At 62.4% G+C, this 22,729-nt stretch overlaps 1 protein-coding gene across 1 annotated transcript in view; it reads left to right on the top strand.

Moving 5' to 3' along the window:
• The window catches only part of SBF1 (SET binding factor 1), a 41,161-nt gene extending 19,616 nt beyond the window's left edge, over nucleotides 1–21,545 (top strand). The window contains 32 exon segments of the mRNA XM_050907314.1: nucleotides 410–523; nucleotides 2,671–2,799; nucleotides 3,016–3,114; nucleotides 3,764–3,968; nucleotides 4,333–4,445; nucleotides 4,977–5,126; nucleotides 5,263–5,331; nucleotides 5,896–6,054; nucleotides 6,261–6,520; nucleotides 6,795–6,967; nucleotides 7,189–7,262; nucleotides 7,374–7,569; nucleotides 8,031–8,158; nucleotides 9,365–9,540; nucleotides 11,751–11,890; nucleotides 13,191–13,398; nucleotides 13,549–13,745; nucleotides 13,857–13,994; nucleotides 15,058–15,150; nucleotides 15,461–15,538; nucleotides 16,175–16,359; nucleotides 16,458–16,634; nucleotides 17,268–17,369; nucleotides 17,452–17,637; nucleotides 17,790–17,916; nucleotides 18,003–18,133; nucleotides 18,871–19,104; nucleotides 19,321–19,431; nucleotides 19,627–19,838; nucleotides 20,028–20,115; nucleotides 20,223–20,354; nucleotides 20,525–21,545. Coding sequence (XP_050763271.1) covers nucleotides 410–523; nucleotides 2,671–2,799; nucleotides 3,016–3,114; nucleotides 3,764–3,968; nucleotides 4,333–4,445; nucleotides 4,977–5,126; nucleotides 5,263–5,331; nucleotides 5,896–6,054; nucleotides 6,261–6,520; nucleotides 6,795–6,967; nucleotides 7,189–7,262; nucleotides 7,374–7,569; nucleotides 8,031–8,158; nucleotides 9,365–9,540; nucleotides 11,751–11,890; nucleotides 13,191–13,398; nucleotides 13,549–13,745; nucleotides 13,857–13,994; nucleotides 15,058–15,150; nucleotides 15,461–15,538; nucleotides 16,175–16,359; nucleotides 16,458–16,634; nucleotides 17,268–17,369; nucleotides 17,452–17,637; nucleotides 17,790–17,916; nucleotides 18,003–18,133; nucleotides 18,871–19,104; nucleotides 19,321–19,431; nucleotides 19,627–19,838; nucleotides 20,028–20,115; nucleotides 20,223–20,354; nucleotides 20,525–20,623 — 4,683 coding nt within the window. The 3' untranslated portion in view covers nucleotides 20,624–21,545.
• The last annotated feature ends 1,184 nt before the right edge of the window (nucleotides 21,546–22,729 follow it).

The following is a 22,729-nucleotide window of genomic DNA, read 5'->3' as shown; positions in this document are numbered from 1 at the left end:
TACTTTGCCAGGACACGGAGGCCACAGCTCCAAGCCATGGCCTGGAAGCCAACAGTGCCGTTTCAGTAGCCGGCCCGTGGACAGGGGCTGGCTGGAGCAGGGGCTGGAGGCAGACACCAAACGTTTGGGCCCTTCAGCAAACCCTGGGGCTGTGAGAGCTCCCTTTTCCTCTGCGTGCAGCGTCAGGGGTGCTGTGAAGGGGAGGCAGAACAGTGAATCCAGCCTGCCATGTCCCTTTTTCCCTGGAATCTCTGCCAAGTTTCCTGCCCTGCTCAGGAGATGCTGACCCTGACACGTGGTTTGATCCCCTCGCCTCTGTGCTGGGTGTAAACTCCTGCCCCCGTGAGCTGGCTCGTCTGCACCCTCTGCCTGACCACGCTGTGACCACGCTGTCCTTCCCTCTTCGCAGGATAAGGAGATCCGCGCCGTCTTCCTCCGCTTGTTTGCACAGCTGCTTCAGGGCTATCGCTGGTGTCTGCACATCATCCGCATCCATCCCGAGCCGGTCATCCGATTCCATAAGGTGAGGCACGGGCACACGCGTGCCGGGGCTGGCAGGCACCTCTGGCACGCCGGGTCTGCCAGCCTGGCTCCGCTCTGAGCCGGGGAGGAGGGGAAGACAGCTGCTGCCGGGAGCGGTGTGATGGGGAAGGGAGGAAGCCTTTGGGGCCCGGCCAGCGAGGGAGGGCAGGGAGCGTGTTTCTGCAGTGACTCGGCTCCATCTGCTCTACGGCCTCCTGTCCACGCGGCAGAATTATTTTTTTCAAACTGTCCTATGGAACAGCTCTTTTTCCGGGTGGGTTGGGCGGAGGTTGGGATGAGTTGATCCGTGAAGAGGTTTGCACAAATACAGCTGTATCTAGAAGACAGTTCTGTGATTCCAGTGGGTGACCTCTCCTACATCACTCCCGGGTCCACCTGCATCCCTTGTTTGTCCTTGACCATCCCGAGGTCTTGCGGGTCAGGGAGTGCTTCCCTGTTCATGCCCGTGTGTGGTCAGATGCAGTGCAGCTGGCGTCCCGTGTGCCTGGTGTCAAGCAGCCTTTGAGGCTCACAGGCGGTGTCCCTCACGTCCTGGCCTGGAGCTGGGGATTTTCTTAAGATCTGGGGAGAGGAAGGAGGCAGGGCCTGCCTTCCCCGGCGCTTCTGGGGTGTTAGCTGTACCAGAAAGGCTGGCAGGGCAGGGAGAGCAGGGAAAAAACCTTGAAGTGTTCGGGTGTCCATGGAGGAGACCTAACGCAGGAGAAGGCAACAGACGGGGAGCGAGAGCGAAGGGACTCGAGCGTTGCAGCTTGGCGTGGCCGTGTCACGCAGCCCTGCTGCAGCCCTGCCCTCCCCGCTGCACGCTCAAGGTTGCTGAGGACAGGCAGGCAGGAGCCTTCTGCTGCCTGCGCCTTCCCGCCCTGCCCAGCCCACCTCAAGGTCAAGGGGGGCAACGCCTCGTACCCGCAAAAGCGTGCCAGGAGAGCGCGTGTGAGCGTGTACGTGCCGTGCACGGCCTGGGTTCCTGCATCACCAGTGCTGCTCTGCGCCGTAAAATGTGCTCTGGCCTGTGGCGTTTGAAGTCGGCAGCGTGTTTGTAAAGTTTTTGAGCTCTACTTTTATGCTCAATAAAGATTGCTGACAGGTGCCCAACAAAGATTCAGTAGTTCCAGAAAATCATAAACATGCAGTAAACATGAGAAAATGCCCTTTCATAAAACTGCTGTGAAATGAATGCAGTATAACGAATGTCCATTTCATAAAATCGTTCTGTGCAGTGACGGTATGCAGTACAAAATAGCCTGAATTTCACTGGTGTAGCTGCTTCGGTCACAGCAACATCTGTGCCTCTCTCACAGCGGGTTTAGGGCCACGGGACTCAGCAGTCTGTGTTCTGGTGCAGTGCCCGTGGCTCCAGCACCAAGCCCTGCGCCTCTCAGCTCCTTCCCCTGGAAAGGGGCTGGTCCAGCTCCTCCGCAGAGCGGTGAGGAGGGCGAGCGTAGGTGGCATGGTGGTCCGGAGGTCCGTAGTGTTGTCGGGGCTGTGGGTGAGCGGTCCCTGCCGCAGCACCCTCGTCCCGTCCCACTCGGTGAGTCAGTGTGCAGCAAGCGGGCGAGGGTGTTTGGAGGAGCAAAAGCTGTTCCCCACCGGCTGCTCCTGAAGGCACGTGGTGTGCCATAGCTGGCGGCTCTTGGGTGGGATGAGCTCCCACGCTCATCTGCCGAGGGGAGAGTCCTGAGGGCTTTCTGCAGACACGGGAAACCTGGTGCTTTGGGCTCCCTTTGTGGCGTGGGCGAGAGGCTCCTTCAAAGCCACTTTTGGGGAAGAGGTGGGGTGAGCAAGCGTTGTTCAGGATGAGGTCCTCGTCACAGCTGCCAGAAGGAGCCTGCGGCCGCTGTGCCCCTGCTTCCCCCGGGGAGCACACTGGGGCTGATGCTGGTGCTCTTTGCTTGCCACCAAACGTGTCCGGCTGCAAATGTGTCTCTGCCGCGGGCCAGAGGCGCAGGTTTCTGTGCAAAGCCTGTCCCTGCACCTGCGTGGGACGGGGAAGGAGATGGCGTGGTCCCACTGCCGCACGGGCGCCTGTCCTTCGCTGTGGTAACGGTGTCACCCACCCTGCCACGTCAGCCGGGACGACTGCTGCCTGGGCAGTCCTGCTGACAGCGTGCGTGCTCTCCCCTCTTCCAGGCAGCTTTCCTTGGGCAGAGGGGGCTGACGGAGGATGACTTCCTCACCAAGGTGCTGGAGGGCATGGCGTTCGCTGGCTTCGTGACCGAGCGGGGGGCCCCGTACCGCTCGATCGACCTGTTTGATGAGGTAAGCAGCAGTTTGGGAGCAGCACCCCCCTGCCTGGCCGACCCGCGCGTCCTTGCTCCGCTCAGCTCTCCCTGCCCCTCGAGGGGCTGAGCCGGGGATCTGCCGTGATGCTCCGGCCGCAGCGTTGCACCCAGGGATGGAGCCGGGATGTGGGAAGGGTGGCCGGATCCTGCCCAGCAGGGAGCTGCTCCTCTCACCCGTCTCTTCTTCTCCCAGCTTGTGGCTTATGAAGTGAAGCGCATGCGCGCAGAAGAGGGGAACAAGCAGAAAATACTGCGGCACATCAAGGAGCTGGCGGAGAAACTTTACAAAAATGTGAGTCTTGGAGGCCCGAGCGCAGGAGGGGGAAGCTGCTCGGAGCGGGGTACGGGGCAGGGAGAGCCTGGGGTGAAGCCCCAGTCCGTTTGTCCTCCTTCCGTAAGCTCTTGCTGGAACTGATGCTCACGGTGCATGATCCTGTCCCACCCTGCGCTGCCACGTGTGGCAGGGCACCTGCTGATGGGCCCAGAAGTGTCTGGCCTGGCGTGAGCCGCTCCCAGGAGCGGAATTCCTTGGATTCAGGTGACCTGAGCATCAGGCACTCCATGCCTTTGCTCCAGAGCAGCCGCTGCGCTTGTCGTCTGATCCAGGGTGGGTCAGCAAAGGTCTTCTGAAAGCAGAGCAGCGCCTGTGGGGCCCTTGGCTGTCTCAGGACAGAGCTCTTGAATGGTGCTTTGCTCACTGCTGTGTCCAGGGCCAAAGCGAGCTTGTCCTTGCAGCTCCTGGGAGCAGAGTGTGCCGGCACCGCTGCCCAGACAGCCGGCCCTCAGGGCTGCAGGTGTCTGGGGGTTGCAGAGACCGCCTGGGAGAGTGTTTGCCCTCAGAGCAGTACAGGTTGCTGAAGGATGCCTCGCTGGGGCTCCTGCCCTGGGAGAGGATGCGTGATGGCCGCATACCTGAAAAGAAACTGTCTTTGCTGTGCCAGGAGAACCCGTACCCCGCGGTGACCATGCACAAGGTGCAGAAGCCCACGGAAGGCTGTCACCTGCGCCTCCACCAGAAGCCTTTTCCCCGTTTGGATGAGGGGACGGTGCAGTGGATCATCGACCAGGCCACTGCCAAGCTGCAGACGGCTCCTCCTGCTGTGAAGGCAGAGAAGAAATGCATGGTGCCATCGGGACCCCCCATTGGTACGTGTGCGCAGAGGGCCTTTCCCTGCGGTGAGAAACCCTGCTCAGGAGGAGCTTTACCGTGGTGTTGCTGGCTCCTTTTCACACTACGGCCTGTCCGAGGGTCCCGCGTGAGCAAAATGTGCCTTGGAGAAGAAGCAGCAGCGCTGTCCCCATTAGCTTCTGCCCCTTGGGCTGCGTAGAGCTCCCTGGAGTCTGTCAGCCAGCACGAGGGGACGGCTGAAGACCCCGTAGTGTTCTTCCAGCATGAGCTGTTGGAGCCTAGAGCCCTGCCCACGCGGGGCCAGGGAGGGGGCACCCATCCCTCCCCACCCAGGGGTGAAGGTCCTGCCCTGATTGAACTGACAGGCAATTCTCTCCCCAGCTGCCATCATGGAGCGCAATGGCAACGCCCTGGCCAACAGCGCCCGTCGCCTGGAGGTGGTCAGGAACTGCATCTCCTACGTCTTTGAGAACAAGATGTTAGAAGCCAAAAAGGTGAGGGGGGCTCCTGAGGAGCTGGTGGTGGAGGGGAGGAGAGGGGGGGTTGCTCTGCCTCTCCTCCGTGGCAGGCTGGCGAGGACGTTCCCTGCCCGTGTCCAGATCTCTGCTGACCGGCTCTGTTCCCGTATGTTCACGTGTTCCCCTCTCAGCACTGTTCCTCCTTGGTGTGTCCCTGGGCTTTTGGCTGATCGCTCCACTGTGCCAGCTTAGCACTATTTCTGCATCTCCCGATGCCCCCCAGGGTCTGTCCCACGGAGGTAACCAGGCTGGGGTCCTCCCCCGCCTTGCTGAGCAGGGACCTCCCCGGGCTCTGCTCCAGCTGGCCAGACGTGGGGTTTTGCTCTGGTTTGCCTCCACGTCCGAGGGCGGATGAGCTGTCTGTAAACACCCTGGGTCAGCCAACGCAGCCAGAATGTGAAGCCCCTCCTGCACCTCCTCGTTGTGGGCTGCCCTTGAACTCACTGTCTGACCAGAGCTCCGCTGGGCCACGTCTTTCTACGCCGTGACGACTTCTTTCCTCTGCAGTTATTCCCTGCTGTGCTGCGCGCCATGAAGGGCCGAGCAGCCAGGCACTGCCTGACCCAGGAGCTGAACCTGCACGTGCAGCAGAACCGGGCAGTGCTGGATCACCAGCAGTTTGATTTCATAATCCGCATGATGAACTGCTGTTTGCAGGTAGGAGAGGGCTGGGGAGAGCGTCTCTCTTAGGAAGGAGCTTGTCTCCCCTTGTGGGAGGCAGCATGGCGCAGGGATCGGAGTGGGTCTGGGGTCTTGCGGTGAATCCTCTTGTAACCTCCGCTCTCTTCCCCAGGACTGCACTGCCATGGACGAGCACGGGATTGCAGCCGCTCTCTTGCCGCTGGTCACCGCTTTCTGCCGAGTGAGTATCTGCAGTATCCTGCCCCCCTGTACGGCCCTCGCCGACTCAGAACTCCTTGGAGGCTGCAGAGGCTGGCAGGCTGAAGGACTGAGAGCCAGCGCTGCAGCCAGGCTGAGGGCAGATTGTCCCCTCGGTGCTTCTCGGAGTACGGGGTCCTGCCCAGTAGCTTCCAACCGCTCGCAAGGTTGGCCAGGCTGGCTGCGCCGGTCTCTGGGCCCAAGGCTCCCAAGATGGCTGGTGCACCTGAGGGAAGGGCGCTCAGAAACTGGGGCTGCTCTGAAGTGCCAGCTTGATTTGTCGGTCACGCTGGGCTGAGATAAGATTCTGCCTCCCGTAAAGCATCTGTAGCGTGAGGCCCTGCAGGGCTCTGGGTGGGTGCTGGGCAAATCTGAGAAGAGTTTGCAAGGAATGCTTGCAGGAGCTCTGATGCAAATGTCCCTCCTGCCTGCCCAAGGGTATGTTGCCTTTCCCAGCAACAGGCTAGAGCAAGGATTACCTGGAGAGGAGAGCTTGGCACAAAGGCCGTGTTTGTGTGAAACTCTCTTCCACCTTCTGCTTCCTCAGAAACTGAGCCCGGGCATCACGCAGTTTGCCTACAGCTGTGTGCAGGAGCACGTGGTGTGGACCAACATCCAGTTCTGGGAGGCCATGTTCTACTGCGATGTGCAGAACCACATCCGAGCCTTGTACCTGGACAACAACGAGGAGAACCACACGGATGAGGTGAGGAGGTGACAACGGTGCCAGTGTCCCTGGAGAGCCGCTGTGCAGCAGCAGCTCTCCCCAGAGGTCCACGGGCTGATAAGGATGCTGAACCAGCCTGAGGGACTGCATCCTGGTTCTGGGAGATTCCGTGGGAACGGTGGGGTGAAGGCTGGCAGGTCTCCTGTCCAATGCAGCTGCCTGACATCTCCTTCCGACTCCTTCAGGAGAGCGCAGAGGGCCCACAGGAAGCCAGGTCTGCCCTGGAGATAGCATCAGAGCAGCTGAGGCTCTGGCCCACCATGAGCCGAGAGAAACAGCAGGAGCTGATTCAGAAGGAGGAGAGCACTGTTTTCAGCCAGGCCATCCACTACGCCAACCGCATGAGCTACCTGCTGCTGCCTCTCGACACCAGCAAGAACCGCCTGCTACGCAGCTCTGGGCTGGGGGACGTGGAGAGTGTCAGCAACAGCTTTGTCACCAACAGGTAAGCAGGGCTGGAAAGCTCGGCAGGGCCATGCTGCAGGGACACCAGAGCAACCTGAGCTGGGGACGGGAGCTCCTTGGTGTGGTACCTGGGGCATCTGGATCGTTCAGCCGCCGTCAGATGCGGGTCACAGTGCCCAGGGCTGTTTCATATCAAGAGTGGAAGCTCTCCTGGGTTCATATCAAGAGTGGAAACTCCCTTGGGCTCTGCCTGGCATGGGTTACAGCAGAGGAGAGATGTTCTGGGTTAACTCTTCCCTACTCCTGTACGGCAGCATCGCCGGCAGCGTGGCTGAGAGCTATGACACAGAAAGTGGATTTGAGGATGCCGAGAGCTCCGATGTGGCCAACTACGTGGTGCGATTCATCAACCGCTTTGTGGACAAAGTCTGCACGGAGAGTGGAGTCACCAGCGAGCACCTCAAGGGGCTGCATGTCATGATCCCTGGTAACGAGCGTTGCAGCAGTGCTGGGCAATGGGCAGCTGTGTGATTGCACTGGGGATCCTTCCAGACCAGCTTGGGGGTCTGCTCAAGAGATGGTTCTGCAAGAAGCAGTGGGAAGGCCAAGAGAAGGCACACACAGTGCTACAGGGCGGGTTGGCAGCCTGCTGGGTGGTGTATAGGGCAGGACTTTGCTCCCAGTCTCTAACTTCATGTTTGTCCACAGATATTGTGCAGATGCACATAGAGACGCTGGATGCCGTGCACAGGGAGAGCAAGAGGCTTCCTCCCATCCAGAAGGTACGGACCCTGCGTGCTGCAGTGGGGGGAAGGTTCTGGTGCTGTGTGGGGCTGTCAGGTCCCCTTCTGCAGTCTGCACGGGCCTGAACTTCCTATCGTACATCCCCGTAGCCAAAGCTGCTGCGCCCCAACCTGTTGGTGGGTGAGGAGTGTGTGATGGAAGGGCTCCGCGTGTACCTCATGCCTGATGGACGGGAAGAAGCTGCTGGAGGGAATATCGGTGGTCCACCTCTCCTCCCCGCGGAAGGAGCCATCTTCCTCACCACTTACCGCATCATCTTCAAAGGCACTCCCACGGACCCTCTGGGTAAGGGTCTTGTGTGCGCCACATCTTCTGTTTTCAGGGGTTGGTAATGCCTGGGGAGGAGGTGGCCAGTAGCTCTCCTGGAGCAGCGGCTGCAGCTCATCTTGCTGCAGGAGTTGATGATAACGGCCTCCCATGGTTGCCTTGGGTGAGTGACCAGCCAGCACTGGGCCTTGCTGGGGGCTGCTGCAACCACCACAAGCTTGATGGTTGCTCCCAGTACTACAAAGGAGGTGGTTGCTCTTGCTGTCCACCTTTGGTAGATGATAAATTACTCACGCCCATCCTAGGCATCATCTGCAAGTTGCCATGGGCTGGCTGTAGTATGTCTAGCCTGTTTCTGGCCACTTTATCCTACGGGGCGCTCTGCGGTGATGGCCACCAAGGGTGGTCCAGCGTGGCCTGGCCTTGTGCTGGGCTGAGGCAGCGGGATGCGGCTAACCTGTTCCCGTGCTTGTGCCCAGTGGGGGAGCAGGTGGTGATCCGATCCTTCCCCATCGCCTCACTGACCAAAGAGAAGAAGATCAATATCCAGGCCCAGGTGGATCAGTTCATCCAGGAGGGCTTGCAGCTGCGCTCGTGCACATTCCAGGTGAGACCGCGTCGGGCTGCGGGCCGCTCCTTTGCCGTGCACTGTCTCGGCTGAGGAGCACGTTGCTGGTGAGACCCAGCAGGTACGTGGCCATGGCTGGCACCATCCCTTGGGACGAGGCGCTCGCCGCCCGGGCTGACGTGGTTTGGGGTTAGTTTTCCTGAAGGGATCAAAGACAACCTCTGTAGCAGGGGACAGAGCCAGAGGCCCCCTTGCAGAGGAAGGAGTAGGTTGTGGTCCATAGAATCGTAGAATGGTTTGGGTTGGAAGGGACCTTAAAGATCATCTAGTCCAACCCCCCTGCCGTGGGCAGGGACATCTTCCACTAGACCAGGTTGCTCAGAGCCCCGTTCAACCTGGCCTTGAATGTTTCCAGGGATGGGGCATCTCCCACCTCTCTGGGCAACCTGTGCCAGTGTCTCACCGCCCTCACAGTAAAGAATTTCTTCCTAATATCTAATCTAAATCTGCCCTCTTTCAGTTTAAAAGCATTACCCCTCATCCTATCGCTACAGGCCCTGATAAGCGTCCCTCCCCATCTTTCCTGTAGGCCCCCTTTAAGTACTGGAAGGCCATTATAGGGTCTCCCCGGAGCCATCTCTTCTCCAGGCTGAACAACCCCAGCTCTCTCATAGGGGAGGTGCTCCAGTCGCAGTCCTGTTGTACACAGGAGCAACTTCTTGCTCGTTAGCTCGGGGCTCCTTCCCAACTGCTCCGGCGGCTGCTGGAGCCCTGAGGAGGTGTGAGACGTCCCCACACAGCGCCCTAGGAGGTGGTTCTGCAAAACCTTGTAACAGGTCTTGGGGGAGAGAAATACGGCAGGGAGAGGTGTCACAACGCGAGTAGTTATTCAGCGTTTTACATCTTTGAGAGACTTGTGGAGGTAGAGCAATGCTGGGAGGAGAGCACGTAAAACACGCTGTCTGCTCCTTCCTGTCCGTCTTGTGTGCCCAGGGCCACAATGCCGGGTACGGAGCGGTCTCCAGGAGGAACGGGTATGGGACAGAGTAGCTGGCACGGAGGGACGGACAGGGCAGCCTCCCAGCCTGGCCTGTGCCCGTTGCGGTCCCTGGTGCCGACCAGGATCTGAGCTCTGCCCTGTGCTGTGGGAAGAGCTGGTGGGAAGAGCCCTTCCCAGTCCCCTGGCCCAGCCATGCTGAGCACACCGTGACCGACCCTTCAGCCTGCTCTCTGCTGTTCCTGCAGTTGCTGAAGATTGCCTTCGATGAGGAGGTGGCTTCAGACAGCGCTGAGGTCTTCAGGAAGCACCTGCACAAGCTGCGCTACCCCCAGCACGTGCGTGGCACCTTTGCCTTCACCGTGGGCCAGTCACCCAAGCAAGCCATGCAGCCCAAGGCCAAGGAGAAGAACCCCTCGCTCAGGTACCTGTGCCGTGGGGAGAACAGCACGTGGGATGCGCTTGACCCTTTCAGGCACTGCAGGGCTTCTCCTCTCCCTCCTCCAGTCCACCCAGCAGAGAGCCGCTGAGCAGGGGCCACTCGAGAAAAGCCGGGGCACAGGCTCCTGAGCCGGAGGTCAGGGTCCCTGAGCCTGCCTTGCTCAGACCTCTCCTTGCACAGGATCTCCACGTGTCTTTGCGGGGGGACGTGCTGCACGTCCGGCAGCGGTCTCCTAGCCCCATGCAGAGGACCGGTCAAACTTGGGAAGCAGGGTGTTTGCTTCAGTGGCGTTCCCTGCCCCGTTGCCCAGGCCAAAACAGCGCAAGCCCCGAGGAGACGTCTCACGGGAGAGGTTCCAGTGGGCACAAGAGAGCAGGCTCTGCTGTGCCGGAGGACGGGGAGTGCTGCGAGGCAGCGGCAAAGCTCTGTGCGTGGTGCTGACCTGCGGCCAGACCCTGCTCCTGCGCTCGGTGGCTAGGTTAAGCAATGCTGTAGCGCTGGGGTCTGGTTGCTGCTGTGTTCGCGCTTGGTGTGCCCTGGAGTCTAAGCGTCTCTCCCGTGTGTTTGTGACTCAGCTCCCAGCAGGTGACCGATATGTTCCAGGGCCTGACAGTGGGGGTCATGTCCCTTGGGCACCTTGGCCATTCAACCACGTAAGATGCCTTCACCCTGGGCGGGAGCTTGCGAGGTGGCATTGGCTCAGGCTGCAGCCTTCACTGCTCCCAGGGTTTCTTCTCACCTGCTCTGCATGCGACCTGGGCTGTGGGCTTGTCACTCGGGGAATGCCCTTTTCCAGGCTGCCGGTCTGACGTTCAGGTTTGGGGTGTGCGCTCTCACCATCGCTCCGGCACCGCGGCCTCCGGAGGCGGTCAGTCGGTCATCCTAGTGCTCCATGGCACTTTGGTGGATCCCAGGACGTGCTGGGGGAGCTGTGCCTGTGCCACTAACCTCCAGAGACCTCTAGAGCTGCCGGGCCCAGCTCTGGGCCTGGGCACAGTCTCAGAAGTCTGTCTGAACTTGTGAGATGTGCTTTGTCACCCCTCTCCAAGTCTGCTTCCAGTGCCCCACTCTATCTGCAAACCTTGTTCCTCTGGTTAGAAAGCACTCCCGTTCCTAGCCTCCGTACCTGAGCGTTTGTTCTCAGGACAGCGTTATTCCTCGGTCCTAAGGCTTTCCCTTCCTTGGTAAATGTAGGGAGCAGTTGGATTCTCTCACCGTCTGCTTCGCAAAGCAAAACAAGGCACCTCCTAGTCTCACTTTGGCCCCCCATCTCGATAAGGTGAATTTCTAGAAATCTTTTGCATCAGCGTAGCTGTTGTCCTGGGTTGGACATGGCCCCTTCCCTGACTGATGTACATCCCACATCTCCTTTATTTGTTCCCCTTTGAGCCCAGGGGCTCACTGAGACGGTGATGAGCGTGAGGTCTGTGTGCGGGCAGGCCATTCCTGCCTTCAGGAATTCCTGCCTTCAGGAATTCCTGCCTTCTGGAGCTCCGTCGTGCGGAGCCTGTTCTGACCATGCAGCCTAATCACCCGTGGGTTTTGGGAGGTCTCCCTGCCCTGCTTTTCCCCGGGCTGCCCTCGGGAGTGGCCGAGTCCAGCTGCTCTCTCCCCGTCCCTTACGTGGCATCGAGCAGGTCACCTTCCACGAGCTGCCTCCCCTCTGCCCAGGCAGGAGCAGCCCTGTGCCCAGGCTGGGCTGGCAGCAGCCCTGTGGTAGATCCCCTGGCCCCTGCCGGGAGCTGCAGCCCACCTCCTCCTCCGGGGACGAGCCAGATCGCTGCCTGTGGGAGCTCCGATGCAGAGGTGATGGCGTTAGAGCCCAGGACAAAGCTGGCGTCCCCGCGGGTCGGGAGGCTGGGGCTCAGCCTGGCTTGCCCCGTCCAGCCTCCCTGGGCACGCCAGGCGCTGTAGGCTCTGCCTCTGGCTTGGTGCCCTCCTACAGCCGAGGAGCCAGCTCTTCCCTGCCAGGGAGCTAGCAGGTGACATCTCCCCTCCTGTGGTGACAGTGACTTTGACCCCGCGCCCGTAGCCGGTGGTGAGGGATGCTCCTTGTCTCTGCTTTGCTCTCGGTGTGACTGAGTGTTGGTGTCTCTAACCCTTCAGGGGCTGCTCTTCTGGCCGCGCTGGGCTGTGGTCATGCACGTGCGGGAGGTGGTGTCAGCTGGCCTCAACCTCTTCTCTGGTTCCAGGACACTCTCCAAAAACCTGGTGAAAAATGCCAAGAAAACAATCGGCCGCCAGTACGTGACGCGAAAGAAGTACACGCCACCCACGTGGGAGCAGCGGAGCAGCCAGCACTTCCCAGAGGACAATGAGGATGAGATCTCAGGTTGGGAGCACCCTGAGCAGGGAAGGGAGGCCGTGGGGAGCGGGGTGTTTGCTGGCGCAGGAGCATCTTCCAGCTGGGAGAGGTCTTGGCCGTCACTCTGCAGGGGAGCAGGCATGGGAGCTTCCCTGGTGCAGAGGATTGCCACCATGGTCGCCTCTCCCAGTTCTCGATGGTCCGCCGGCTCTCATCTGCTGGTGGTGGCCAGTCAGCCACTCAACATGCTTCCGATACCTCGCGAGCCCTGCGGAGAGGAGGGAGTTCTTTGGTCTGTGGCCTCAGCTCCTCAGATGAAAAGTCACAGATTTAAGCTGCAGCAAGGCAGGTCAGGTTAGATGTGGGAAGAGCTTGGCTGGTTTGAGAGTAACAAAGGACTGGAAGGGACAGGAGTCCTCTGTGTCGAAGATTACAACCTTCCCAGGTGGGAACGCCTGTCAGAGAAGATGTGGTGGATGGGATTTAGGGTTTCAGTGGGGAGCAGTGTCTGTGGGGACCAGTCCCTCCTGCCGCCTGTGGGGCTGGTCTGGCAGACTGGACACGGCTGATTTTGGATCTTTCCTTCTGTTCACCATGATACTTTGGATTCTGCTTCTTTTGTTCGCTGTGTAGTTTGTTTGCAGCGCTCTTCAGCTCGAGGTCTGCCACAAACGTTACAAGCCTCCACTGTGTCCATCATTTAAGTTATTAGCAAACACCAGCTGCATTCAGGCCCAGAAGAGATGCCTTTGAGATCCATTGTTGTCCTCCAGTTCTGGCATTAGGAAATGCATTAGGAGCGTTAGGAAAGCTGCCTGTGGAGGGCAGCCACCGAGGGTTGTGTCCACCTGACAGTGATGTTGCCTGGGTGGAAGTGTCCCGGGCTGAAAGCCTCGCTGGAGCCGAGATCTCGCCCGTGTTGCCCCCCTCTCCCAGGAGGTTGCTCTCCTCTGAGGGAGGAGGTGAGACCAGTGTGACGGAGCAGCTCTGGACAGATCTGTGTTGGGCTGTTCCTCATCTCTCAGTGGTACCAAGCAACGTGAAAGCATCAAGGAAATCTGCTCTAATGGCAGTACCCAGGTGGCTGACTTCTCTTGGTCCCTTTAACCTCACAAGTAAAGGCTCTCTCCCCAAAGCCCGGTGCGCAGCCCTTTGGACGGGGCAGCTGAGCTCTCCCGTTTCAGGTGAAGGAGGTGGGAGGGAGCTCCTGCCCTGTCCTGTCTCTGCCGGGTCGGGAGATGCCTCCAGCCCGTCCGTCTCCTCCAGCTGCACGTGGGACTCCGCGCCTGTGCCGAGGGCGGACCCAGACTCCCCTTTCTCTCCGCAGTGTCTGAAGAGATGGACAGAAGCACTTTGACCCCCACCACCACTATCAAACCTTCGGACAAGATGACCATCAACCACTTGGTGGAGCGAGCCTGCTGCCGCGACTACCAGCGGATGGGGCTGGGCACCCTCAGCAGCAGCCTCACCCGCTCCAAGAACGAGCCCTTCCGCATCTCCACCGTGAACCGCATGTACGCCATTTGCCGGAGGTGAGCCTCAGCGGGGCCGCGGCTGAGGAGGGGGGTCCGCAGGGTCCGCAGAGGACAGCGAGGGTCTTTCCTGGTTTGTGGGAACTGGGGAGGGGGGGAGCTCGTGCTGCGCCCCGCTGGGCTCTGCAGAGCCTCCACTCTCTCCTGCAGCTACCCCGGGCTGCTCATCGTGCCGCAGAGCATCCAGGACAACACGATCCAGCGAATCTCCCGCTGCTACCGCCAGAACCGCTTCCCTGTGGTGTGCTGGCGAAACTCCCGCACCAAGGCCGTGCTGCTGCGCTCGGGGGGGCTGCACGGCAAGGGCGTCGTGGGCCTCTTCAAGTCCCAGAACGCCCCCACCGCAGGTGCCCGTCCCCTCCGCCGCTGGGCAGCGCCCGTGCCGGCAGTGGGCTTGCAGCCCCTCCTGGGGTCTCGTGCCGGTGGCGGAGCGGTGATGCTCGTGGCTCTCCTCCTAGGCCCCTCGCAGACGGACTCCACCAGTTTGGAGCAGGAGAAGTACCTGCAGGCCGTGATCAACTCCATGCCGCACTACGCCGACGCCAGCGGGCGCAACACGCTCAGCGGCTTCACCTCCGCGCACATGAGCAGCTCAGGTGAGGAGCTCGGGTCGCGGGCCGCAGCGCAGCGGGGATGCAGGAGGGCTCGTGCTCGTGCGCGCGGGGCCCCAGCCGTGGGTCATGCTGTCCGTCCCAGAGCCTGGGCAGCCAGGTGAGCTGCTGTCCCCGGTCTCCCACATCAGAGGAGGCAGCAGAGCCTTCCCAGCACGCTCTCCAGAGCTCCCAGCTCCAGCTGGGCCTCCGTGGCTGGTGGTGGGGATGGGTTTTGGGAAACCCAGTGGCTCTGGACCTGCGAGCACTGGGAGCCCCAGACTGTGCTCGGATCCAGGCGCTCGCTGAGGACCGGGTGGGGACAGACCCCGCTAGCTGCGATCTCGGCACCGTCTGCACCCCAGCGCAGCGGGCAGCGGTGCTCGGGGTCTGTCGCAGGAAGCCTCGGTAAGTCTCTGCCTCCCTTGCTCTCCGAGCAGCCTGCCCTTTCCTGCCAGGGCAGAGCTGCCCGTCGCTGCCCCACCACGCTCCGGTGTCATTCATCCCCTGTCCCAGCCATTCCACCCCATCATTGCTGCAGAGGTGACCGGGGGCCAGAGGGACCGTGGGGGAACCCAGCCAGGGGCTCCCTGCAGCCTGGGGAGGAGAGGACTTGCCGAAAGCCCCTCCGAGGCCTCTCCCCTGGCGTGGGGGGATATGCCCGGAGCAGTGGCTGAAGGAGGGAGGGTCAGACCAGTGGTGTGGGGGGGGAAAAGAGACCTGGCGTGGTGGCGAGGGAGCCGCAGAGCAGGGGGGCTGCCGGGCTGTGGCAGTGCCTGGGTGATCCCCCCACGGTGCGAAGCGCCTGGGGCAGGGCCGGGGCAGAGCTGCGGGAGGGTTGAGCCCCCGCTCACACTGCTGCACCAGGTGCCTTTTCGCTGTGGCTCCGGCTGGAAGGTGTTTCCCGCATGCTGGCCTCCTGGTCCCGGCCCCGGGCTCTCCTGCTTGCTGCCGCTTTCTCTCTCTGGCCACTTCCCCTCCCTCCCGAGCAGTTGTGGGGAGGCAAGGTGGGAGGGCCCCCTGGAGCAGCGCAGCGAGGCCGAGAGCTGACGTTTTGTTGGTGCTACAGATTTCTCCGACAAGAGACAGCCTAAGCTGGGATCGCTCATGAAGCAGGTGATGGGAGGGAAGGACGATGGGCCCGGTACTATTAGCCGCGGAGGTGAGGACGTGCGAGTGAACGCTGCCTCGTGGGGGGCCTCGCGAAGGCCCCCGGCTCGGGGCAGCTGTTGTAGAGTAGATGCTTCCCCTTTGCTCCCCCCGAGCTCTCTGCCGTGGGGCAGCTGCAGGGAGGGAGGGAGGGACCTGCTGCAGCACCCCGGAGCCATCTCGTTCATCCCACTCATTGCTCCAGTCATTCCATCCGGGTCCCCGGGCGCCTCTTCCCGCCCGGCCCGCGTTCGCCCAGCGAGAGCGTGGGTCCGCCTCGCTCCAGTGCCCTCGCTGAGGTTGCTTTCATCCTGTGCTCTCAGGGCTCGGTCACAGAGCTAGGGTCATCACTCTCTCCACCCCCAAGTGCGTGTCGCCGAAGGGCCGCGAGACGCCCCGAGGTACGGTACCGCCGGCCACCTAACCACCAGCCGGGTGCTAACCTGACCGACTGACACCCCCCACACACACACGCTCCCACCCTTCACACGACTAATGCCCCAGTAACACCCCACCTCAGCCCACTAACGCCTCCACTGAGCGTGTCGCTGGCTTGGTCCAGCTCACAGTGCCGGCGGTAAGTACCGGGCCTGTCCCCAGCAGATCCCGCAATGTCCTCTCAGGTTTGCTTTAGGCTCCTTGCGCATCTGCTGGTGCTTGGGTGGTGGTGGCCAGGGACGGGGTCTGGCTGGCAGGGAAGGGGCAGGTCCTGGTGGCGCGGGCGCAGGCCTGGGGCGGGAGCGCGGTGTGGCTGCGCAGGTGATGGGACGCGGAGCTGCCGGGGTTGGGTCTCCGCATCCACCAGGCAGGAAATCCTACGGCACCCAGCAAGGAGAAGGAGCAAAAGCAAACCTGGTTCCCAGCACCTTCCCGGCATGTGCTCCCAGGGCGCCGGGCTGCGGGGTTGACAGCAGCTCGGCCGCCGCTTTCGTGGCGAGCTGCTCTCCCCCATGCCAGCCCGGCTGGGGGGACGCGGGTGCCAGCGCAGCCTGCGAGCCAGCCGGGGACCCCCAGCCTGACTGCCGGCTGTCTTGCAGGCAAGTGGGGCAGCATCCGAGCCAGCGGGCGCATGAGCAGCTACGCCCTGAACATGGAGATTGGGTCGCGCCTGGCTGGGAAAGACCTGCTGGGTGCCCAGCACAACGGCACCCCCTCGGAGGCCAGCTTCCTGCGCCAGCACCGGGCCTCGCTCTACATCATCGGGGACAAGTCACAGCTGAAGGTAACCCCGATGCCTGGCAGCAGCCTCCGTGGGGAGGCGGGGGGGACGAGGGTGTCGGTGGGTCTGCTCGGGGCAGCGCTGATTCTCTCCTCCCTCAGGGGGTGAAACCGGACCCACTGCAGCACTGGGAGGTGGTTCCCATCGAGGTGTTCGACGTACGGCAGGTGAAGGCCAGCTTCAAGAAGCTGATGAAGGCCTGCGTGCCCGGCTGCCCCTCCACTGACCCCAGCGTCGCCTACTTGCGGTCCCTGGAGGAGTCTGAGTGGCTGTCCCAGGTCAGTTGTCACCCAAAGCCCACGGTTCGAGTCTTTGCTGTTGGCTGTTGCTCAAAGGCATGTGCTCTTACCTCCTGGCAAAGTGAGAATGGGGGTCCGGGTGCCCTCTCCAGAGCATCACTGTGGCACGGAGCGGGGGACACTCAGGGAGCAAGGTTGGTACGAGGAACAAGGATAAAATAGTCCAGAGTACCGCGCTCTAGTGCTGGACATGAGAGCTGCGAGTGTCCGGGGCAGCTGCCAGCTGGGGAAGCGGGGCAGGACCTGCAGGACGCTGTGAAGGGGTTGGTACAAGGCAGTGCCAGCAGTAGCCAGGGTGACCCAGGTGGCTGCTGCTCTGCAGGACTGGTCCCACTGTGGAGCTGCTGGAGCTGCTGGAGCTGGAGCTGCTGGAGGGAGCGAGGGACCAACGGCTCTGCTTGTGGTGCGGTGGTTCTGCCCCACTGGCCTTGCTGTTGCAGACGAAGGGTGCTGCACAGTGTCTGAACGCGGGGGTCGTGTATCGTGGCCCTGCGTAACCCCCGTGCTCTGCTTCGTTTGGCTCACCCGCTTCCGTGAGAAAGGGTCACTTTGCACGGCGTCCAGCGAATGAGTTTCCTGCACCCTAGTAACTCTTGGCCCTTACGTTGGCAGATCCATAAGATCCTGCAGATTTCGGTGTTGGTGGTGGAGCTCCTGGACACGGGCTCCTCTGTGCTGGTCAGCCTGGAGGACGGCTGGGACATCACCACGCAGGTAGGAGCCCTACAGCTGCCGAACGCAACGGCTGCCCGTGGCCGTGCCCCCACGAGTGTCTCGAGCCCCCCTGTCCCTGCAGGTCGTCTCCTTGGTGCAGCTGCTGTCAGACCCCTACTACCGGACGCTGGAGGGCTTCCGCCTGCTCGTGGAGAAGGAGTGGCTGTCCTTCGGGCACCGCTTCAGCCACCGCGGGGCCCAGACCCTGGCCGGCCAGAGCAGCGGTTTTGCCCCCATCTTCCTGCAGTTCCTGGACTGCGTACATCAGGTGAGCTCCAAGCGCGCCGACTGCCGGCTCTGCACCCGCTGGGTCTCCCTGAGCACCGGGGCTGGCCGGCTCCTCGTGCGGCAGGGAACGAGTCCAGAGCCAGCCTGCAGTTTGTGGGTCCCGGGAGGTCTCACCTGTGCTTCTCCTTGCAGATCCACCTGCAGTTCCCCATGGAGTTTGAGTTCAGCCAGTACTACCTGAAGTTCCTAAGCTACCACTACATTTCCAACCGTTTCCGGACGTTCCTGCTGGACTCCGACTATGAGCGCATCGAGCTGGGTGAGGGCAGCATGCGGGGCCCGCAGCGGACGGCAGCCCGGTGCCTTGCCCGAAATAATGCCCCTTCCCCGCTCTCTTCTCCGCAGGCCTCCTTTACGAGGAGAAGGGTGAGCGGAAGAGCCAGCAGGTCTACAAGTCCATCTGGGATTACATCGACCGGCTGAACAAGAAAGCCCCCATCTTCTTCAACTACATGTATGCCCCTGAGGATGGGGAGGTGAGAGCTCTGCTCCCGCCCTGGGTCAGCCCAGCCGAGCCCCCGCGCGCCGCAGAGAGCTCGGACGGGGCTTTCCAGGGACACCCCGGGGTCTCCTCGCCCACGTGGAGCCGAGCGAGCAGCCCCTTGTCGGCTGGACCGTGGCGTTTGCCCGCCTTGAGTGGGTCTTGCCCGGCTGCCGCACCGGGGCCCTGGGGAGGGTGTCTGCCGCCTCGGGGGGCACGAGCAGAGCCAGGCCCCTGCGAGCTGTGTCCCTGCAGAGGAGTCGGGGGGATGTAGGTGAGGCTGCGGAGGGCTCGGGCAGAGCTGGAGTTGCCAGGGTCTCGTTTTGGGCTCTTCCCACCACAAGCTGGGAACGTCTGTCCTCGGGGAGAGGAAGCGGCAGCTGCTGGCGCCTGGGCTCAGCAGGTCGGCAGCGCAGGGGGCCACTCTCCGCCGATGCGGGCAGGCTGCGGCCGAGCTGCTCAGAGCTCTCCTTTGGTCTGGGTCCAGTCTTGGCCAAAGCTGGGAGCAGCTCTGCCTTTCTCTGGCCCAGCGTTGCCTTTTCCTGAGCAGCCCGCAGCTTTCCAGCCTCAGCTCCCTCTTGTTACCAGTCAGAAAGCATCGCCCTCGGGGAAAGCTCGTTGTGAAGGGACTCGTTTCCCATCCGGACAGATTGTCCCTGCAGCATGGCCAGGGACACGTCCTGCCTGGACGCTGCTGTGCCCTTCCTGAGCATAACCCTGCTTCTTCCGCAGGTGCTAAGGCCGTACAGCAACATTTCCAACCTGAAGGTATGGGACTACTACACGGAGGAGACGCTTTCTGAGGGCCCCTCCTATGACTGGGAGCTGGCGCAGGGGCAGCCGGAGCACGTGGAGGAGGCGGATCGGCAGGACACCAGTGCCCCCCAGACAAAGCGCAAGATCATCTGGCCGTGCTACGACAACCGCAGCCGCGTGGAGCCCGACGCCATCTCCAAACTGCTGGAGGTGAGCGCGGCTGGCAGCGGCATCGTCTACGCGTTGCTTCTGAGTTTGGCCCTGGCCTGGACTTGCCGTGGCGTCCCCACGAGTGGGACGCTGCCCCGTGCATGCAGTGGGACAGGGTTGTGGCAGGGTTGGAGTCGGTTGAGCCCCCTGGGGGACAGGGACAGCGGTCCCAGGGGTCTTGTCCCCTCCTGGGCTGATGCCTGAATCGCCCCGCAGGAGCTGCACAACCTGGAGATGGAGCTGGGGCAGGTCCCGGAGCGCTGGAAGGACACATGGGACAAGGTCAAAGCTTCCCAGCGCACCGAGGTGCGGCAGGAGGGCAGCCGGGTAGGTTGGGGGCTGTGTGACGGGGGGCTGATGGGGGGGGGGTTGGCTTTGCCCAAGGGTGCCCCGAGCGAAGCGGGCGTTGACTCCTGCAGCCTGGGGCTGAGGAGAGGTGCTGATGCTTGGCCCCCAGGCTGGCTGTGCCCGAGGGGCGCGGGGCCGTCCTCCCCCTGACGCTGTGCCCTCTGCTCCCCACAGACCCCCAGCTCCCTGCTGATGTCCTCCGGCCTCTCCCACCACCGGCGCTCGCTGGGCGTGTACCTGCAGGAGAGCGGCGTGGGCTCTACCCTCAACCTCAGCCTCGACAGCGACACCAGCAGCACTTCCACCCCCTCCAGCGGGAAGCAGGGCGGCCGCAAGAGCACCAGCACGCTCTACAGCCAGTTCCAGATGTCGGAGAGCGAGAACAGGCAGGCGGGGGGCTCGGGGTGCCGGGGGCTGCCGGTGGCACTGGGAGGGGGATCCCTCTTCGGGGAGGGGTGAAGGCAGAGCACGGACCCTGATTTCTTCTCGTCCCTGCTGACGCTGGGGTGCCGCAGACCGAACTGCCCTCAGCCCCTCTCTCCTTTCTGCCCTAACGCGCTGCCTGGCTCCTGCAGGTCCTACGAGGGGTCGCTGTACAAGAAAGGAGCCTTCATGAAACCGTGGAAGCCTCGCTGGTTCGTGCTGGATAAAACCAAACATCAGGTACTGAGGGGGAGAGCATGGCGAGGGGTGGGTGAGCCCGGGGGTCTGTCCTTCCCTCCCTCCCTCCCTCCCGTGAGCTCTGACGCCTGTGGGACCTCTCCCTGCAGCTGCGGTACTACGACAGCCGGATGGACACGGAGTGCAAAGGAGTCATTGACCTGGCTGAGGTGGAGTCCATCACCCCAGGAACCCCCACCATGGGGGCCCCCAAGACGGTGGACGAGAAAGCCTTCTTCGATGTGAGTGTGGCACTGAGCTGCGCCTTAGGGAAGGGAGCTCGGCAGCCCGTGGCCCCGCTGCAGAGCCCGGCTGTTTGCTCTGGCAGTGCCAGGCTCCGGGGGCTGCGGTGCCGCCGACTCGCTGGGTGCAGCCGCCCGGCCCCGCTCACCTCCTCTCTCCTCCCCTGCAGCTGAAGACGACAAAACGAGTTTACAATTTCTGCGCCCAGGATGTGCAGCTAGCCCAGCAGTGGATCGACCGCATCCAGAGCTGCTTGTCGGACGCGTGAGACTGGCTCAGAGGAGCCTCTATTCCAGGCACAGAGTCTCCCGGGCCCCAGCACGTGGAGCAGAGGCAGTGCCCAGGCTCACGTCCGAGCCGGGGCTGTGACTGACTGGAGAGGAGGAGATGGCCTTCCTCCCCATCTGCCACGGGTGCGCTGTGCTGGGGAGCCCGCGGCCACGCACCCCCAGGCGGCGGTGGGGGCAGGATCGGGATGTTACACTATGGTAGGACTGCGTAGTGGAGGAATTCTTCGCGTTGAAGCAGGCTGGGGGTGCGGGCGGGAGCCTGTCCTGCTCTGTGTCCTCCCAGGCCTGTCTGAGCCCTGTAATTACTGTGTGTCCTCCATGCACCTCCCGCGGCGGGCGGCCCCGCTCCAGCTCTCTGTGGCAGCAGGGGTGTTGTCAGCCGGCTGGAGAGCGTGCACCTCGCTTCCACCCCACCCCGTGCTGCTGGAGAAAGCAGGAGCTGCCTGCCTGCCTCGTCCTCCCCACGGCTTGCATGTCTGCCAGCGCATCCACGGGGGAGAACCAGCCCTGCTCCCTCCTGACCTGGTGCCGCTGCCCCGTAGCGCAGTAGCTGGCCTAAGCATGTCCTGGGCTTCGCTCCCGTCTTGCTGGAACTGGGGATCTGCAGCTCAGGGTGCCGGTGTTCGCGGAGGTGACGTGCCTGAGCACTGGGACTATTCTGTCCCAACCGGTGTCCCCATGGCAGCAGCGGGCAGTGTCCCAGCCCTTGAGCCTCCCCTGTCCCAGACTTGCACAGGAACAAATGAGCACGGCTGCTGCCTGCCCGGGGACGTTGGGGCTTGTAGCTGCAGGCGCTGGGCTCAGTGTCTCAGGAGGGGACGTGGATGTGGCCACTCTGCTCCCAGCAGGCAGGTGTCTGCTTAGGCTGTGACGGAGAGGCTCCCTGTCCTGGCTGGGGCAGTGTCTACTGCACGTCAGGCTGCCGTCATGGGGGGGGCACGTTCCCCGCGGGAGATGCCAAATGCTGCAGCCTCCTCGGTGCCCTGGTGCGGTTCCCTCTGTCCCCTTGCGTGGCGGGGAGGACCAGACTGACCCCCGGGATGAGGGGTCCTGCTCGGCTGCAGCCGGGGCCTCTGTGGCTGAGGGTCCCCGCCGGCAGTGACGCCAGGGCTGGGGCACGGCTGTGCTGGCAGGTGCCACCCGGTCTCTTTGCACAGGTCACCCCCCGCCCCACCCCGAGCCCTCCTGCGGGAAGGAGGGGGCAGCACCTCGGAGGGCACCGCAGCAGCGCTGCCCGCTTCTCCCCACCCTGCCCAAGCCCTGGCCCCCGTGCTTGTGCTCTGCCCGCGCTGTCAGGCCGAGCCTGCTGGCAGAGGGCTCTCGGCAGGTTTCCCTGCAGCAGCGCGGCGCTGCCGGGGGCTGCGCGTCCCACCGCCCGCTGCCACCTCCCTGCTTGTTGCTGTCACCGCGTCAGTGCAAAGGGGGAATCTCGGTACAGAAACGGATCCTGCGGCACCTCATCCATCCCCTGCACTGGTGTGAACGCGGGGAGGGTTTGGCCCCACTCCACCCGAGGGTCGCTGGCTGGGAAGCCTGAAGAGGCGTTTGCGAGGTTGCTCAGGACCCGCTGCTGGATGGGAACCAGCCTCCACAGCCCTCCCCGCCCGGCAGAGCCACCGCGCCGGCTGGGGCCCGACCCTGCCGCCTTCCCGCAAGCTCGGCCGGCTCTTCTACCTGTCTTGTTTTTAAAGGAGTACAATGTTTTATTTCAGTGCAGAGATCTTTGTACAGTCTTAAGCCCCCAGGTTCCCCTCTTTGTTTTATTGTACATTAATGGCTGTGGCAGGTAGCTGGTGTAACATGGAGGTTTTTGTAACTTACCTGAGCAGTTGTAGATTATTGAAGTTTCTGTACATTGTGTCAAACATACAGAGTCCTTGTATTGTATTGTGCCTAGAGGAAAAAGGTTATTATATAAAGAGAAAACTAACTGAATTTAATAAAAAAATTAATATGACACATGCCCTTTTGCCTCACTGCCACCGACATCAGCTGCCCCCCTGGGGCCCTGGGCCAGCGCTGTAGGAAGCACAGGGCCTGGGCTCAGCTCCTGTCCCAGGGGGACTCGGCTGTCCCCTGCTTCG

This window comes from Gymnogyps californianus, chromosome 1, assembly GCF_018139145.2.
Source record: "Gymnogyps californianus isolate 813 chromosome 1, ASM1813914v2, whole genome shotgun sequence".
In the NCBI taxonomy this organism is placed as follows: Eukaryota; Metazoa; Chordata; class Aves; order Accipitriformes; family Cathartidae; genus Gymnogyps; species Gymnogyps californianus.
Note: the sequence above shows the minus strand (reverse complement) of the source record. Positions and strands in the feature narration are given on the sequence as shown.